This window comes from Ascaphus truei, chromosome 3, assembly GCF_040206685.1.
Source record: "Ascaphus truei isolate aAscTru1 chromosome 3, aAscTru1.hap1, whole genome shotgun sequence".
NCBI lineage: Eukaryota > Metazoa > Chordata > Amphibia > Anura > Ascaphidae > Ascaphus > Ascaphus truei.
In genome coordinates, this window is record NC_134485.1 from 398689798 (window position 1) to 398709644 (window position 19847).

At 42.4% G+C, this 19847-nt stretch overlaps 1 protein-coding gene across 7 annotated transcripts in view; it reads right to left on the minus strand.

Annotated features, from left to right (window-relative positions):
* Positions 1–19847, minus strand: part of FAT3 (FAT atypical cadherin 3) — a 555353-nt gene that overhangs the window by 39773 nt on the left and 495733 nt on the right. For all 7 annotated transcript variants that reach the window (XM_075592531.1, XM_075592536.1, XM_075592534.1 and 4 more), the window contains 6 exons: positions 18406–18543; positions 16871–17014; positions 11631–11828; positions 5427–6225; positions 2510–2644; positions 468–625 (listed from right to left, as the gene is read on the minus strand). In XM_075592531.1, coding sequence (XP_075448646.1) covers positions 468–625; positions 2510–2644; positions 5427–6225; positions 11631–11828; positions 16871–17014; positions 18406–18543 — 1572 coding nt within the window. The remainder of the gene's footprint in view (positions 1–467; positions 626–2509; positions 2645–5426; positions 6226–11630; positions 11829–16870; positions 17015–18405; positions 18544–19847) is intronic.

A 19847-nucleotide genomic window follows, 5' to 3' on the forward strand; every position in this document is an offset into this window, starting at 1 on the left:
CATTCTTTATATTAAATGATTTATTTCCTTACTCTTTTTTCACAGACATACAGCAACAACATTTAAAAGCAGGTTTCAAAGAGCTTTGCCTCTTATTAGCTGTATCAGACATTACCCAAATCAAATACTAGTCAATTAACTGCAATTTATCCCATGCCATGCTTCAAAAACAGTTTGAGCTATAAGATTGTGGTGTGCCTAACTTCAATGCTAGTAGCATTGTACCAATATTATCATGCACGACTGGTCGTGCCCAAAGCTGGCTTAGAATCCACTGTAGAAAATAATGTGTCAACCCTTCTAGCAAATGCACACACACCTATTATTATTATTATTATTATTATTATTTGGTATGATCCTTAAGTTCTAAAATGAAAACTCCCATGTTACTCCAGATCAAGAGAAATTAGATACTAAAAGGCTGTTTTAATCCACTAAAAGGTAGTTGAGATAAATGAGTTCATTACCTTAAGAATCATGCAAGGATTCGCTCTGGTATACATAATAATTGCGTTATTCTGCAGGGTTCGCATACGCAGGGCCAACTTGAACTCATCTTTCTTGCTATTTTCAGAGACCCGGTACTTGATGTAACTGTTTCCAGCAAAACTGAGAGAAGTATGTCCTGAAATAAACATGGAGTCATGTTAAAGATGTGTACTCTGCACTTAAGTGTGGTAAATGTTTCCTTTGATAGTATGTAATTTGTTGTATTTATAACTACATTTCTCACATCATAAAATTGCTAAACAGTAACCCTTGAGTGCTGGATGTGTCGCGGTACCCGAGTGCCACGGTCACTCTGGCAGTGTGGTCACATGACATGGTCATGTGACCACAGCGGCCATTTTGCAGGAAACGGAAGAGGAAGGAGTTTTTGTTTCACTACTGGGGAGATTGTGTCCTGTGCTCAATGGTAATGCAGGATGCAATATAAGCAGCAAAAACAAGCCTCTTTGAACATGAAGTAGTTACTGCGTCATGGGGCCCCCGGAGTCCCAGTTCCAATGATGTGGTGACTACGTCCAGGGTTTCCACCTTCTTCAATACAATAACCCAGAGACAATTTTTTTAAAGGTTTTAATTTATATATTTAACTGTCTTACCTTCTCCGGCGGCATCTTCCCCTGCATGGTCCTGTCAAAATGGCTCAGCTATGTCAAATGGTGTTGCGTTGCCATGACAACGAAACATCACAGCACCATGAGGCGGGACGTTATCATGGCAACAAGCCGCCGCAGGGCGTCCTGTTGTCATGGCAATGTGACATGGCGTCACGTGACGTCCCGTTGTCATGGCAACACTACACCATTTGACCTCGTGCAGCCATTTTGACGGGACCATGCAGGGGGGAGATGCCTCTGAGAAGTCAGTGAAGACTTCTGGGTCGGACCTCTGGTATGCACTTCTCCCCTGCTGTCCTCCTCTGTTGACGTCCAACTCCTTGAAATGCCCCACTGGTGGTCCTCCGTCTTCATCTTCCACTGCCACCCCTCAGTTTGCCCACCTTGCCCGGACATTCAAATGGAAACCAGTAGCCCAGAGATTGGTTAGCGAAACGCACAATCTCCGGGTCAAACCCGACGTGGTGGCAACCCTGACTATGTCCTGGGACGCCCAAAGGGTTAATGGAACTCTCCACCATGATGCCATCATTTTTTCCATGACACTGTAACCATTTTCTTTCGAATAAGTATTTATAGGCATTGAATGCGTAACATTTATTGCTTGGGTTTCCTATATCCTACCGCACATCTATTATTTTCAAGTGTAGAGGTCACTTTAAAGGTTCCTACGCTGATTTAGGAAGGTACTGTACTGTGGTCCGGATCGATATGCAGATGTAGCAGGAGCTATTACTCCCATTAACGTGATGAGTTGCGTTAATACTACCGATTTATCGCTGAAAACAATGGTAACGCATGTGTTATTTCCTGAACATGTTGTTCACCGTGTTATTCCTGGCGTAAAGAGACTTCAATTCATTTAATTGGCTCCATTTAGGGTGATCCATGTACAATACAAAGGAGACAGAAAATGTGAATGGTAATTAATATTCATAAAACCTTGCGAGCTATATTTTGAACCAATTGTAACCCATTTAGGGTGAAACACTTTCCCTACATTTCCCAGAACGTTGGCATTTTGAAGACAGGAAGAGGGGGAAGGACCTTTATGTGTAAAGTGCTATTTTGTAACCCAAACCAAAAACTAATATTGTTATGGATAGGCACTGCAGCACATCGGACACACCATTTTTTGTGTCTTATTCTTTTATTCAGAACATAGGTCACATTATTATTATTATTATTATTATTATGCAGGGTGTCTTTATACGATTTAGTTTGAGCACTTGTAGTGTAGTTACACTTTGGGCTGCCATTTGCACATCACCTTTGGGCTTTAAGATACAACACACTGCAGTGTTTCATATTGAAAATGTTAACATTGCATAAGAATAGCTTCCAGCTTACATTATAGCAATAAGCTATTTAATAACGCGTTGTACCTGAACATTCTCCAAGCTTGCCTGGTGGGCACTGGCAGATGAAAGGTCTCCGGCTGACTTCATATCCCACGCACTGCATGTCCTCTGGACATGGTTTGTTCATACACGGATCAGCAGATCCAGGACATAGACCACCTATAACAATTTAAATAGTTTAACATTCGGTGAAAAAGAAAACAGTAGCCATTTTGCACTTCGAGTCTAATTTAACTTACGTAGACATCTTACTTATGAATTGAGTGTAAGTTGCTCTTTTTTCATTTGTAAATTCTTTAAATTGTTTTGTAACGCGAGCAACATATTTAAAAATGAACCAACATCTTTCTGACTCCAACCTGCTCCAAAAATGAACTTCCAGCACTGAACAGGTAAATATATAGAAACTATATTTAAGTGTGTAAAAAGAAACATATACAGTGGATCCTTTACTTAAATAAGCTCCATCTGGCAGTAATATTTATAACTTACTGTATAATCAATTACAGTAGTTGAAATGGCTAGCTACTGTAGCATTGACAGAAATGGTTACCATTATACCATTACATTTCAAGACTCGTATTACACAGAGATATTTGGGGGGAAATGGGTAAATTACTGTTTTCAAAAATGACATGGTTCAGTTACTAATCTAGATGAGGTCTTTAGTGTGACTGACAAGCTGAACTTTTGAATAGAATTCCTATAACACAAGCTTGCGAAGGAGTCTGGCTCCCTACATCAGGGGCGCTCCAGCCCTCAAGTCCCCCCCCCCCTCCCCCTTCTCCAACAGGTCAGGTTTTCAGGATATCCCTGCTTTAGCACAGGTGGCTCAATCGGACCCAGCTGCAGCTCAGGTGGCTCAATCAGTCCCTGCTTCAGCATAGGTGACAATCAATGCCTCAGTCCGTGATTGGGTCAGTAGCCTATCTCAGGGGTGCTCAACTCCAGTCCACAAGCCCCCCCTCAACAGGTCAGGTTTTTTAGGATATCCCAGCTTCAGCACAGGTGGCTCAATCAGAGGCTCAGTCAAAGACTGAGCCTCTGGTTGAGCCACCTGTGCTGAAGAAGGGACTGGAGGATTGAGCCACCTGTGCTGAAGCTGGGACAGATTGAGCCACCTGTGCTGAAGCTGGGACAGATTGAGCCACCTGTGCTGAAGCTGGGATAGCCTGAACACCTGACCTGTTGGGGGGGAAGGGCTTGAGGACTAAGGAGCTTATTCTATATCAGCCGAAGTGGCAGATCAGGATGGCGCTTTTCCCGATAACGCTGCTCTCTGCATGAGGCCCTAAATATGCAGACAATGTATTTTGTTTCTTCCTTGATAGCAAAAAAAAAAGTGCTAAACCGACCCACTCCAAACTTCACGTTTTTAGGGTTGTGCGGTTGAAAACCCCACCACAAAATGCGGATGTTCAGCAATCTTCCCCAGTTACATGTGCCATTGTGAAACAGAGCAATTCCCTGTATTTTCCTTTCCATATAGAATGGCGAGGTGGGAGGGATGGGGAGCAACCTTACTATGATAGTTTATGTAAAAGTAAGAGCCAAAAAAAGAAAAAATGTGTGCGCTGCATGGAATTCAATGACCCATATTTTATTTCTATGAATGTAACACATCTGTGACATTTGGTAAAAATCAATTCAAGATGTTCTAGATTAAGGTTCATTCCCATTTCCATGTGTCTTCACTGAACTTGATTATAAGACGTAACTTGGCGTGTTTGAAGAGGCTCTTTGGGTTTAACACTAACCATGTTTTATGAGAGTCTTCTCCCACCAATATAACATTTTCTTTGTTGTGTACATTGTAATTTTACCTACAGCCGACGCTTTTCAGAACTCCCTCTGCCCATCTATTTAAAACCGAGGACAGAAGGACAGGCACAATATTCTAGAGAAAAGCAGTATATGATAAGTGATTGAATACATGTAATGTAGACGAATGAGCTGTGGATGAAAGCAGCGGTCAAAAGGTTTTGCACGATCCCCGAAAATATTACCGTTCCACCATTAATGTAATTATGCAGACTCTGAAGGCCATGTATAAAGACAAAAAATAGAAGGGAAATAAAGAACACTTACTGAAAATGTGTAAGATTAAAAATGAACCTGCATAGGAATTTTTAATGCAATTAAACGGTGTCACAATACTTTGACAGAAACATCAAAATCTATTTTCTCTGTGTTTTAGCACACAACCCTTGCGGGAAAAAAATACTCCAGCCTTCCAATTTGAGTCCACAAGAGAACCATTGTTTCTCTAAGTCTAAGTACTATAAATATCAGGTCAAATCTATTGGGATCTTTTCAGTGGTCCAGGCAAATGCATTATTTAATTTGTTTTCAATAGCTAACCTATGTTTACCATTTCAGTGGTACAAGAAATGATAATCCCTATCCCCCGCCTCAGCAAACATGATGAATGACGAAACAATAGTCACAGCTGCTGGTCTACTTATAGCACTTGTGGTAGACCTGCTTCTTTCCAGCAATGTATAATCAAACTGAGACCACTACCACAGTTTTGTGCTGATTTTCTAAAAAAACATAAAACCCTGCAATCATCCCCAGCAGGGTAGAAAGTTGAAGCCTAATAATTACATTTTTTATCTATGTTGTAGGGTAGTGTCTAAGATTGTAGATCGTTAATCATAAGAAAGATTATTCTCTTAACTTGAAAACAGCAAGTTATTTGACACAATTTCTTAATCTGTCAAGAGTCTTGAAAAATAATAATAAATAGCTATTATAATATGTATATCAGGACTGAGCCACTGATTGATCCACCTGTGCTGAAGCAGGGGAATCCTTAAAACCTGACCGGTTGGTGGCCCTTGAGGACTGGAGTTGGCCACTCCTGATATATATACAATGTGGATGTCCTGACAGTTAAAGATATGAAAGAGTCTTCTACTTGTGAGGGGACCGTACTCACCGTTGCATGTACACCGCACATTTCTGTAAAAGCGTGGGCACACAAAACTAATTCGTGCTGTGCTGTAGGTCATTAACGAGTGGGAATCTATAGAGAGCGTTTGTTCGCAGTGCTGCTCGTGACAGTCCAGTCCCGAACAATTCTTTTCCAAGATAGTAGAGATACGAATCACATTTTCCAAATGTCTCCTTGCATTTGACAGCTTCTGAATCAAATACGCAGGCTTGTAGAATCCACCGCTTTGCATCTGCACGGCAAATAGCATGTCAAGTTGGTTTGTGCCGGCCACTGGCTGAATGCTGATAATATGGAGGCTATCTTCTTTCTGTGTGAGAACCCCATTGCGGAGGGTGCGACGAAATCCATGCATATGAAGCCCGACAAAGTCCTCTGGAGAGGTATTCTCAAAACGTATAGTGACTGCATTGTGCAGCATGTCTTGAACCAATTGTTCCACATGGACTGTAACATCTATTGATACTTGATACCGGCCATCACTAACAGAAACATTCAATGTGTATTTGCCTCCATCCAGGCCTCCGAGAGCAATGACTTTTCCATCATGGTTGTTAACTTTGAACAAACTTTTCTGCTCTGATTTCAGAGCGTAGGAGAGCGCATCGTAAACATCTTGATCGGTGGCATGAATCTTGCCTATCACTCCGCCAGGGAAGTCATCTTCCATGGTGACAATATAAATCTCCAGTGGAATAGCTGTGGGTTTATGAATGCTCTCTTCAATGACTCTGATCTGAACGTAGGTCTGTGAAGTCAGAGGGGGTTTACCCGAGTCTGTCACCTGTTTGAAACAAGATGGAAAAATGAATAATATTTTATATATAACATCAACACAAATTACCCAATACTACATACATATAGTATTTACCCGTAGTTAATTATAGCAACATAATGCCACCACAGCAATGCAACTGAAGAATCAGCTTAATTAAAAATAATACAGTACCATTATTTATCAATACAAAAATTCTACAAACAATTGTGTGCATTCTGGCATCATCTACTAGAGGCGCACACGCACCCCCGGACGAGGTGCCTGAGGAGGGTGAGGATACAGCATCCAATTGGAAAATTGTGAGGGATAAACAAGACTTTCAGTATATGCGCATGATTTCTATGCTTTGTGGGTGCATTCTTTTTGTAGTGTTTTAATTATTTTGTATTAATAAACCACTTGATCAATATAGAGAGGCATCTGTCTTTATCTCTGTGTCTTCAAAGCGCCCTTGAAGAGGAGTTTGACATTTGTATGAGATTTATTTATTTATAAAATATTTTTACCAGGAAGTAATACATTGAGAGTTACCTCTCGTTTTCAAGTATGTCCTGGGCACAGAGTAAGACAAATAATACATGGTTACAAATACAGTTACATAAATGAACAGGGTATACATTATATACAAGACATTGCGTGCGCAGTTAAAGAAAATATATATTATGGGCGTATGAAACAGTTACAGACCAGATTAAAATGTGAGACAGCCTTAGATGGTGGTGGTGAAGGCCTAGTGAAGGCCTGGTGAAGGCCTGGTGAAGGCCTGGTGAAGGCCTGGTGAAGGCCTGGTGAAGGGGAAGTTGGGCACAACAAGCACCCGGACTACGCGGAGGAAAGGAGCAGTGGAGACATTACAATATATGTTATACAGACTTACTGAATAATAACAAACTTATATTTTTAGACTTCTTAAATTCATATTTTAATTGTTTTTAAAGAGTGATATATCTATATCTGTATATAACAGTCATTGTGCAGGGACTATTCAAGTTTTATATATATATAGATTTAAAAAAATCAAAAACAAATAAACGATATCGTTCTGTGGCTAACGAAATGCTTTTATTTGTGCGAGCTTTCGGGATACACTGATCTCTTCTTCCGGCGATGTTACAATGAATAAAGCAAGGCAAGGTTTTTATTTAAAAACAGGGCATCCTGGAATGTATCTGTGACTGAAACCTACCCCTCCCCTCTGTGCAGTATGCTATTTATTACAAGGTGTTAAATGATTCCTGAATGTTAGTGATGAAAGAGTGTGTGCGTGTGTGTATGTACAGCAGGGCTGCACAACATACGGCCCGCGGGCCGCATGCCCGAGGTGACTTCGGCCGGGCGCCAGTTAATTAATGAAATAAATTAAAAAAAAAAAAAAAAAAAATTTTTTTTTAAAGTTTAAAAAAATGGCAACGATTCATCCCCCTCCACCGCCCCCCCCCGCCCCCGGGTTTTGCAGTGCGCGGGGGCAGAAGCACATGAGGAGGATGCAGGATGCCAGGGAGGTCAGAGCATGCCGGGGGCGGGGCTTAGTACCGGGGAGAGAGGATGTGCTGATCTAAAAGAGGTAGAGGTGTGTGTGTGTGTGTGTGTGTGTGTGTGTGTGTGTGTGTGTGTGTGTGTGTGTGTGTGTGTGTGTGTGTGTGTGTGTGTGTGTGTGTGTGTGTGTGTGTGTGTGTGTGTGTGTGTGTGTGTGTGTGTGTGTGAGAGAGAGGTGGGGGTGTGTGAAAAACGGGCTGGATGTGAGGGGGGGGTGCTGACATGTGAGGGGGGGTGGGCTGCTGACATGTGAGGGGGGGTGCTGACATGTGAGGGGGGGTGGGCTGCTGACATGTGAGGGGGAGTGGGCTGCTGACATGTGAGGGGGGGTGGGCTGCTGACATGTGAAGGGGGGGTGGGCTGCTGACATGTGAGGGGGGGGTGGGCTGCTGACATGCGAGGGGGGGGTGGGCTGCTGACATGTGAGGGGGGGTGGGCTGCTGACATGTGAGGGGGGTGGGCTGCTGACATGTGAGGGGGGTGGGCTGCTGACATGTGAGGGGGGTGGGCTGCTGACATGTGAGGGGGGGTGGGCTGCTGACATGTGAGGGGGGGTGGGCTGCTGACATGTGAGGGAGGGGGGCTGCTGGCATGTGAGGGGTGGGTGGGCTGCTGGCATGTGAGGGGTGGGTGGGCTGCTGGCATGTGAGGGGGGGGCTGCTGACATGTGAGGTGCAGGGGGGGGAAGTGATGTGAGGTGAAGGGGGGGTATGATGTGAGTTGCAAGGGGGGAGAGAGTGTCATATTGAGGAGAGGGGGAAAGAGTGTCATATTGAGAGGAGAGAGTGTCATTTAGGGGAGGGGGAGAGTGTCATATTGAAGAGAGGGAGAGAGAGAGTGACATATTGAGGAGAGAGAGTGTCATATTGAGGGGAGGGGGAGAGAGTGTTATATTGAGGGGAGGGGGAGAGTGTGTCATATTGAGGGGAGGGGGAGAGTGTCATATTGAGGGGAGGGGGAGAGTGTGTCATATTGAGGGGAGGGGGAGAGTGTCATATTGAGGGGAGGGGGAGAGAGTGTCATATTGAGGGGAGGGGGAGAGTGTCATATTGAGGGGAGGGGGAGAGTGTGTCATATTGAGGGGAGGGGGAGAGTGTGTCATATTGAGGGAAGGGGGAGAGTGTCATATTGAGAGGAGGGGGAGAGAGTGCCATATTGAGGGGAGGGAGATAGAGAAAGTGTCATATTGAGGGGAGGGAGAGAGAGAGTGTCATATTGAGGGGAGGGGGAGAGCGTGTCATTTAGGGGAGGAGGAGTGTGTCATATTGAGGGGAGGGAGAGTGTCATATTGAGGGGAAGGAGAGAGAGAGTGTCATATTGAGAGGAGGGAGAGAGAGTGTGTCATATTGAGGGGAGGGGGAGAGTGTCATATTGAGGGGAGGGGGAAAGTGTCATATTGAGAGGAGGGGAGAGGGTGTGATTTAGGGGAGGGTGAGAGTGTGTCATATTGAGGGGAGGGGGAGAGAGTGTCATATTGAGGGGAGGGGGAGAGTGTCATATTGAGGGGAGGAGGAGAGTGTCACATTGGAGGGAGGGGGAGAGAGTCATATTGAGGGGAGGGAGAGAGAGAGTGTCATATTGAGGGGAGGGAGAGAGAGTGTCATATTGAGGGGAGAGAGTGTCATATTGAGGGGAGGGAGAGAGTGTCATATTGAGGGGAGGGAGAGAGTGTCATATTGAGGGGAGGGGGAGAGAGTGTCATATTGAGGGGAGGGGGAGAGCGTGTCATTTAGGGGAGGGGGAGTGTGTCATATTGAGGGGAGGGAGAGAGTGTCATATTGAGGGGAGGGGGAGAGCGTGTCATTTAGGGGAGGGCGAGTGTGTCATATTGAGGGGAGGGAGAGAGTGTCATATTGAGGGGAGGGAGAGAGAGAGTGTCATATTGAGGGGAGGGAGAGTGTCATATTGAGGGGAGGGAGAGTGTCATATTGAGGGGAGAGAGAGTGTCATATTGAGGGGAGGGAGACAGAGTGTCATATTGAGGGGAGGGGAAGAGTGTCATATTGAGGGGAGGGGGAGAGTGTGTCATATTGAGGGGAGGGGGAGAGTGTCATATTGAGGGGAGGGGGAGAGAGTCATATTGAGAGGAGGGGGAGAGTGTCATATTGAGGGGAGGGGGAGAGTGTCATATTGAGGGGAGGGGGAGAGAGTGTCATATTGAGGGGAGGGGGAGAGTGTCATTTTGAGGGGAGGGGGAGAGAGTGTCATATTGAGTGGAGGGGGAGAGAGTGTCATATTGAGGGGAGGGGGAGAGTGTCATATTGAGGGGAGGGGGAGAGTGTCATATTGAGGGGAGGGGGAGAGTGTCATTGAGAGGAGGGGGAGAGTGTCATTGAGAGGAGGGGGAGAGGGTGTGATTTAGGGGAGGGGGAGAGAGTGTTATATTGAGGGAAGAGAGACATGGGGGGGACGCGGACATGGGATGCTGACTTGGGGGGGGGGGCTGCTGACATGGAATGGGCTGGGGGGATGTGGAGGGGGTATTGTGTTTTTGATGTGGAGGGTGGTATTGTGTGGGTGAGGGGGAGAGATGGGGGTATGAGAGATAGATGGGGAGTATCATAAAGGTTGATAGTGAGGGGTTCTGGGGGAGATGAGGATGATGATGATGGAGAGGTGCTGGAGGAGAGATGAGGATGATGATGATGGAGAGGTGCTGGAGGAGAGATGATGATGATGATGATGGAGAGGTGCTGGAGGAGAGATGATGATGATGATGATGGTGATGGTGATGGTGATGATGATGATGATGATGATGATGATGATGATGATGATGATGATGATGATGATGATGATGACTATTTAACCCGTGCGGCCCAAATTTTTTTTCCTTGGAGCAGTTCGGCCCTTCTCACTTTACGAGTTGGGCAGGCCTGATGTACAGTATGTATGTATGTATGTATGTATATGTATTGTGTAAATATAAATGTATAAAGCTCCCACAGTGTATATAGCGCATTACAAAAGGTTTGTGTGGAGTGGGAGTGTATACCAATGGTGTGGGTAGGTGTAGAAATGTAAGAAGGTGTTGCTTTACTATTAATGTCCGTAGATACTATATGGTCCCCATTGGTATATTGGGGTATAATTACATTGTACATTTGTATGTGTAAGAGACAGCTGTGTGTGAATTCATATAGCGCAGTATGCATGGACATGGCCTTTAGCACTCATGGGAAGAGAGTTCTCGTGTCACGATAGTGACTCATGAAGCTGCGGCTCGGTTTAGGCCACCGCTATGTGTCCCGAACAGTTCCATACATTTGTATTCATGCAACTGTCTCTCTCTCTCCCTCTCCCTTGTAACATTGCATTACAACATTTATGAACTTTTTGAGTAAGGAAAAGAAAAAAATGGGAATATATCTCTTAATCAATAACCAATTTCGTCTCAGGGGGCCTCCACTCATTTATACAAACTGGAACAACCACAAAAAGACAATTGACAAATAACAAAAATCACAATATATAGTTGCTTTCCCCTAAAATCCTCCCCTATCTGTGTGCTTAGGGGAAATGGCTCTCAGACTTCACAAGCCCAGTAATATTTATCACACATTTTTTTGATAGTTCAATATTGGAGATCTTTCGCATTTTATGCTTTTGCCGATACAATACTTAATTGCACTTCGCAAATGTATATATAACTTCTATTGAATTAGGAGAAAGTATCAAAATGTATATTTGAGAAGCAAAGCGATACATTTTTGCAAACACACGCCACTGTTCATGAACACTGTTGAATCAGAGCCATAGAAAGAAAGAGACCAATATCCTCTGCAAGTCCCACATTATTTCTTATGAGCTACAAGTGGCAAAAGAAATCTTGTGATTTTTTTCAACATGGAAATCTTAAATGTACTGTAGTTTATTACCTGTACAGAGAGCAGATGCTCATTTGCAACCGTATGTTGAAAAATTATTGCTGAATGTAAAACCCCATTCTGGTCCAAGAAGAATTTGCCACTTTCATTGCCACTTAAAATAGTAAATGTAAAGGGTGGGCCATTGTGGAAAGAATCTTTGTCTGTCACTACTAGCTGTACAATGCTTGTTCCAACAGGTTTGTTCTCCTAAAAAAAAAAAACAAATATTAAAACACGTGAATTGTGAATGTCCCACTTTCTCCTCCCCTATTCAACCAAAACAAATAGTAACTACTAGACACCATAAGAGACGGGCAAAACTGTCCAAATCCGCTTCACAGACTTTTCCGAGCTTTCCATTCAAAATCCCTTCCGAGGTGTCAAATCCGTCGACGGATTGTTCCAGTTTCAATCTGTGCGGAGTAATCCAAGATCGCCATTGGATACAATCAGCTGGGAGATTTTAACAATCCAATCCATGGATTCAGAAATCCACCAGCGGATTGCTAACTCCTCGGATTGGGTTGTTAAAATGCACCAGTGGATTTAATTGTCGATGATAAAAAAAAAAAAGCCGAATTAATGAATAAGACACAATTACTAATAAGTTACCGCTGCCATCATAGAGTAACTGAGTAGCAGTTTATTCCATCATATACTGCTCCTATTAGGCTCTGGTATTTTGATGCATTTATATACCAGTGTCAGTATGCTGAATGGATATTCTGACCGTTAGCTATATATACAACAAATCTTGGTCTCTCCATTCACCAAGCATACATCCATAGCTACATTGCAGCTTCATTTTTGATACCATGTAATTTTATCTGTGTTGCTTACAAGGGCTATTTGACAGTGTCATCTCTTTCGTTTACATTACCGTTCTAGAGTGACAATTTAATCAGGAGTGGTCTGCATGGTGTGAGACTGTCCTTTACATTATACATGCATACCACACCTTTCCATACTTATATATATTCACCACCCTGAGGCATCATCTACATTAGGACCATAATATTTTTAGATGCCAGTCCTTAATAGTTCCTTTGTCTACCACCCCTATCATTGTGGTCTTGGATTAGGAGGTGGTTGGTTTAATACTTATTTTTACGATTAGTGTTGTGTGTCTGTGTTTATTCCCATTTATTATTTTATAAACCAATAAAGGTTAAGGTTTATTTTGTACACATCATATCATTTTCTCATGAGTGCTAGTTATATAGGGGTCTTTTTCACTTGTTTAGGCAAGTGTAGTTTTATAACGCAATATTCTGCATCATCAGTAAATAGAAAAAAACTGGCTACATTTGTATACTGTGTACAAACATGTGTAGTGGGCACTGTATCTATAAGGGCAGAAGCAGTGGCTCAGTGAGTAAAGGCGCTAACTAACCTTGGGAAAATAACAATACTGTATATAGTCAACACTATCTAAAAATGTGATTATGTAAACTATAAAATGATATGCTAATACAATAAAGTCGCGTATGCTAATTACTGATGTGATATTTGTACCATTTTTTATTTCGTGGGAAAATACTTTATATTTGACTCTACTTCCATCTTGAGAAAAGTCCCACCAAGGAACGAAACTTCGATCATGGCTTAAATAAACATATATTTCATTAACGTTATTGTAAAGTGCAAGATAGCTATACCCACTGCATACTGTACCCACCTCATCCTGTGTGCCTCGTGACTGACTCAGCAGTGTGTGCCATACCTGTACACTACACAGTGCTGAAGCAGTGGCTCAGTGAGTACAGGCGCTGACTCTGATAACAACCAAACTGGGATTTGAATCAGGCTCCCCTGTTTTAAACTTTAAAAGTGTCAGCTCCTTGTGACAATCGGCCAGTCACTTTGGGGTAGATTCTCAGAAGTCTGTTTAATACTTAACTGAAGTTAACGTATCGTTATGTGTTAACGGGTATCTTCAAAGCTTATTAGCGGGCCGTTAAGTGCCTTGTTTCAGTAACGATGGCCTTCCGTTAGCTTTAATGGACGTTTGTGCTAATGATATGCAAGACGTGGGGAGCACCTCAACACATATCCTCAGCAGTCGGTTAAAGCTGGAAATAACGCATTGGTTAATTCTATTTTTTTTTTTAACATGGCTTTACCTGGCGCTAGGTGCTGGAAGCGGAAACACCTAACATCAGGTAGCAGAAAATTATTTGGCCCTGTCCAGAGTTCTGAATTGGACCACTTTGGCTTCCTTTATTACCTTAACAATATCCGAAGCCCAAGTCAATACCCTGGACTAGGCCAAACCATTTAGCCATGACCTGTATATTAACCCCTTAAGCCATAGTGGCCATGATGGCATGCATAATGCCCACTACTGTCTCTGTGCGTTCTCCCTACCTACCAATTAGATTGTAAGCTCCTCGGAGCAGGGACTCCTCTTCCTTAATGTTACTTTTATGTCTGAAGAACTTATTCCCATAACCTGTTATTTATATTATCTGTTATTTATTTGATTCCCCCGTGTATTACTACTGTGAAGCGCTATGTACATTAATGGCGCTATATAAATAAAGACATACAATACAATACTATTTATGACCACTATGGTTTCCAAGGGGTTACTTCATGTATTTTTTATTGGGAAGGAAGATTGCCTTGCAATGCAATATACTGTATACCTGGGGGAGCATGGGGAAGAAACAAACAAATCTAAGTGCAGCAGAATGGTAATGGGTTAAATGTAAGTTTGTGGAAACTTACATTTAACCCATTACCATTCTGCTGCACTTAGATTTGTTTGTTTCTTCCCCATGCTCCCCCTGGATCTCGTGTCTACTATTGTAACCTTTGGGGACGAGTGAAGACTACCCCTCCCAGTGGGTCAGAGCAGGGGGTGGAACTGTATACACGTGAATTTATTTATTCTTGTTTTTCACTTATTTAAGTTAATATTGGTTCACATTTAGTGTTCAACCCTTTTATCTGTTTGGGCCTGTTTTTCACTTTATCATCTATTTATTTTTTGATTTTATATATATATATATATATAAAAAACAAAAATGAATAGACGATACCATTCTGTGGCTAACAAAATGCTTTTATTTGTGCGAGCTTTTGAGATACACTGATCTCTTCTTCCGGCAATGTTACAATGGATAAAGCAAGAAAGGTTTTTACTTAAAAACAGTGCATCTTGGAATGTATCTTTGACTATATATATTTATATAGCGGACTCGGCGCTTGGGAGACAGAGGCACCAAGAGGTAGACACACACACAGGCAGACACACACACACACACATAAGAGGCAGGCAGGCAGGCACGCAAGCACACAGACACACACACACACACACACACACACACACACACACACACACAGAGGAGAGGCAAGCACACAGAGGCAGACACACACACAGAGGCAGGCACACACACACACACACACACACAGAGGAGAGGCAAGCACACAGAGGCAGACACACACACAGAGGCAGGCACACAGTCACACACACACAGAGGAGAGGCAAGCACACAGAGGCAGACACACACAGAGGCAGGCACACACACACACACACAGAGGCAGGCGCACACATACACACACACACACAGAGGCAGGCACACACACACAGAGGTAGACACACACACAGAGGCAGGCACACACACACACACACAGGCAGGCACACACACACACAAAGGCAGGCACACACACACACACACACACACACACACACACACAGAGACAGTTAGTATAACTATATAGGTGCAAATAGCTAAAACAGAGGTGTGAGCCGAGCACACGCGTTCTAAGTCAAACTTCTTTGCGTTTTCCCACTGACTTTGTGTTTTGAATTTTAATTAATTAAAAATATCACTATCACAAATACAATATCTGGGACAAAACAGTGACCAAAGACAAAGAAGTTTCACTTAAAATGCGCATGCTCGGCGCACACAACTCTTTTTTTTTTTAGAATCCAAGTAAGGCTCACAGAAGGTCGAATTTCTACATGGCACAGCTTTACTGCCTGAAAAATTAGGGCTATTAATTTCAGATCTTCAAAAGGGGCTGCTAGTAGGGACAAATTGTCATGATTTATTGGGCAAATGTCAGTATCAATCATTTTCTTGAGTGATTAGGCAAGCGGCAGTGCCTCTTTGGAAGTTTAACTTAACACTGACCTGACCAGCAGCCTGCATCACATATTACAAATGTTCCAATCATTATGATGCACAAAACAGAAGGTGGCTCTTTCATAAGCAGGTGCTGGGAAAATGTATTGTATCACCATTAATAATTTCCTGGGAAAATGTTAAACAATTTATTCTCCTAGAAGGAAAAACGCTTATCCTGTGCTTTTGCAAAATAATAGTCGACATATGTGAGTGAGAAATGTCAGCGTGACATTTCAATCCTCTGGCAAGTGTGAATATTTATCACTGAGCCCTGAAGTATATGTTGGGAGGCAGATTGAAGTACAAATATAGGCCACGTCATTCATTTCCTTTGCTTTTCTTAGACACACTCTTTTCATTGACAAAACAAAATCTGTGCTCAACTTAAGTGACATGATCTGAGTTAAAAAAAAAAAATAGAATAGTAAAAAGTCCTATAAGTTCAAAGAAAGGGCTGCTGCTCTGTCCTGTAAGGCCGGGTACCCCGTCTCTTCCGGGCCCCGAAAAGGACTCCCACATAAACAGGGACAAGCGCAACCTCTTCTTACTGGCTTTTAATGTAACTATTTTTTTTTACTAAGAAGAAGTTGCGCTTGTGCCTGTTTCTGTCTTACTTTCGTGATGGATAATAAATGTATGTGTGACTTTTAAATATTAAGATAACTTTATTTCATATAGCGCTTTTCTCCCATTGGACACACGTCACTATTACAGTATAGTTAGCGGGACGCAACATATAGGAATTGGTACAGACACAGTCCCTGTCCAAATGAGTTTAGAATCTATGCACAGGGAGGTAAAGTGATTTATTTAAGGTCATAAGGAGACACCAGAATTTGAATCAGGTTCCACTGCTTCACACTCTCAGTGTCACTGTGTTTACTCACTGAGCCACTCCTGCTTTTCTACTTTCAAGATAGATACAAGTTGCACTGTATGTTCTTTGTGAGAGAGTAAAACAGATCTTGTTTTTTATTCCAGATTATGATTGATTTGTTGGCAGGCTAGCAGTATGCAAAAGTAAATAAGGTTTAGCACAGATGTGACTGGCCGGCAGACTTCATATTTGTTAAGGGTAGATTTATTGGCTGGAGCACAACATAAACTTACTTGAATAACAGCACTATAGTTGGCAGGTGTAAAGAGAGGACTGTTATCATTAACATCTGAAATATCAATATTCACTGTCACAGTTGAAGACAAAGGGAGAATGCCACTGTCTCTTGCTTGGACCAGAAGTGAGTACCCAGAAACCTTCAAAGAAAGAATGGACAAGTGGGATTGTGAATTAAATTATACATCGCAACAAAGCATTCTCTTTTCTTTTCTTTGCTTCCAATGATAAAAAATAAGTCATCAAATTGCACTATTCATTAGAGCAGACAAAACCGTAAAGCTATGTTTGGTTTATGCAGGCTTCAGACTCATTGGTCAAAGTGTATTTAGACAGTAGTGACCCAGTGTATCTATATGCTGTATGCGAGAAGAATCGTGTTAAACAAGGACTAAATCCCTTCACACCCAATTAACAAACCTGTTATACTATAAAACAAGGATCAGAGAAAACTCTAAAAATAACTGCAATTTGATTGGAAAAAAAGGTTGATAGCCAAGAACGATTACACGCTGACCTCAGGAAAGCATGTGCAATTAATAACAAGAAGTGTAATATAAATACTGTGTGCTCAATTGCATGTCATTTCCCAGAATCCTTTGGTGCAGTGGAAGCATTGTATGCTAATAGATAATGGTAAAAAGCCAGGTTGCAGACCTGTCTGAGACATGTGAATGAGCTCATAAGGGATTTTTGTATTTGCTGCACACTGTACACTGGAGGGTTTTTGTCACTTTTTTACTCACCAAGACTTATTTTGTGCCTGGCTAAAAATCTATAGAAGTAATGCAAATCCGTTTATACTGTATTTGTAAATTATTACACACAAGGATTGCTTTTCCTAATATTTACTTTCATGCTTGCTACTCCTCTTACCGTATTGCATTTTAAATTCCTTAAATTGTAATGCCTGCTCTGAAAAACACTGCTTATATGGGTGAACTATAAATACAAATATTCCTCCAGTAAATACAAAAATTGATGCAATATTTATTGCCATCCCCAAAAGTTACTTCCGTTTAAGATAAGTTACCACCCCCAGCAGCCCTTTCCTCGTAGTGTGGGTTTGTATATGGTTATATATATACCATCCCCTGCCATGACTCTTACATAAGTTCTGTCTTAGATTGATATCTGGATTTTTACATCTCTGTTAAACTCCTGGAATGTTGAGTAAATCAGTATTGCTGACCTGAGGAAGGAAGGAGAACTCTTGAAAAGTTGTCTTATAATATCTATTGTTATCCCAAATAAAAAAACGTATCCCCTAATACTGACGTACATACTGTATATAGTTATTTAAAGCTACATTAGAGATGGAAATCAATATTATTAGGACTTAAATAATGGTTTAGGGGTCTCCATTTTTTAAGAAACAACTATAAATAGTTGGCTTGCATGTAGTTGCCTGAAGCAGTCGTCTATTCATCTAGTCCAGAAAACAAAAACAATTACAAACTTCTGTCTGACTTAAGTAACATCAATTGCATATGTAGTATGAAATTAGGCATGACAAACGGCATAATCATACCCTTTCTCTGTCCAGTTTATCCTTAACTTTGATAAGTCCCAAGACAGGATCGACTGTAAACTGGTTATCTTGATCGCCATTAACTACAGAAAAGTTAATTTGTCCGTTTGAAGGACTGTCCCGGTCTTCAGCAAACACCTTGATATGTATACAGAAAAACAATAGTAAGGTGTGTTACATGGCCTTTATATCAGGAAAGCGGAACAAAGTAGATATGACAGTGGTGAAGAACTGCACATTTTTAAAGAGACATACCATGTGGGCAATTTTTTTGTGAATTGTTTTTTTTTTTTTTTAAACACAGGATTGCAGCAGAGGGTCTCTGGAGCTGAACCACGTTCATTTCAGTTCCAGGGACCACCTGCTTTCGAAGATACTTACCTCCGCAGTAGGTGCCGTTAACCGCTCTGCACGGCTACCAGGGTTCACGTAATGGCGGAGTTTCAGAGCTCCCGTATCCTGCGGGCCAATAGGAAGCCGTGACATCATCAGGATCGGCTTCCAATTGGCCCACTTGAGGCCTCGTCCATGGTTGCAGCTTTCTGGCGGAGCCGCGCTGAGACGCGCTCCCTCTCATCACTGAGCCCCTACAGTTGCAATTAGAGCGGCTTTAGTAGGGGCTCACCTACGTTTCCGCAAGCACAGGTCTTACCAGAATTTTAGATTTCCCCGCTTGCCGGAGCGCAGGGCTGGTCACGTGAGCGGTTCGCCCAATGAGGGCGAACCAGCTCTGTGACGTCACTGGCCCGCCCCCGACACGCCCCCTGACAACGCGCTGACTAAGGCCAGGGAAAGCACCCGCTTTACCTGAGCCTCAGCGCGCCTCAGCACGCCAGCAGGTAACATGGCCGAGGCCTGATGCGGGAGCTTTACGCTTTTCCGAGATACCGGCAATCCCTTTGAAGATCTGTATCCCGGGAATCAGGGGGTCCCCAGAGCTGAAATGAACGGGATTCAGCTCCGCAGACCCCCTGCTTCAGACCCATGTTAAAAAACAATCATACAAAAAAAGCATGAATTGCTCCTTTAAACCTTGCTTGTAGTTAATTTATATGCATTTACCAAACAAAATCAAATATGAAATTCAATGTAAAATAAAACCTGTTATAAAAGATACAGCACCTCAAATTAGAAAGGCACATTTTCTCACTAGATGTGCAATGGAAGCAGCATATTGTAATTTTAATAATGCAAAAGCATAACACGAGCAGGTCAACATTTCTAGGTTCAAGGCCCCTTCATCAGGATAATGTTTTCTCCAGTCCTTCGCTAAGTAACATATTTCAGCATTTCCATTTTTCCTAAACACACATTTTAAAACTGCTGCAGGTAATACTTTGATTAAAAATAAAATTCATTTATGAAGGTCACTTCCTATGGCACAACATTCAAAATTAATTGTGGGTTTTAAACATTTAATGGAGGACTTTGTTATCCACCCT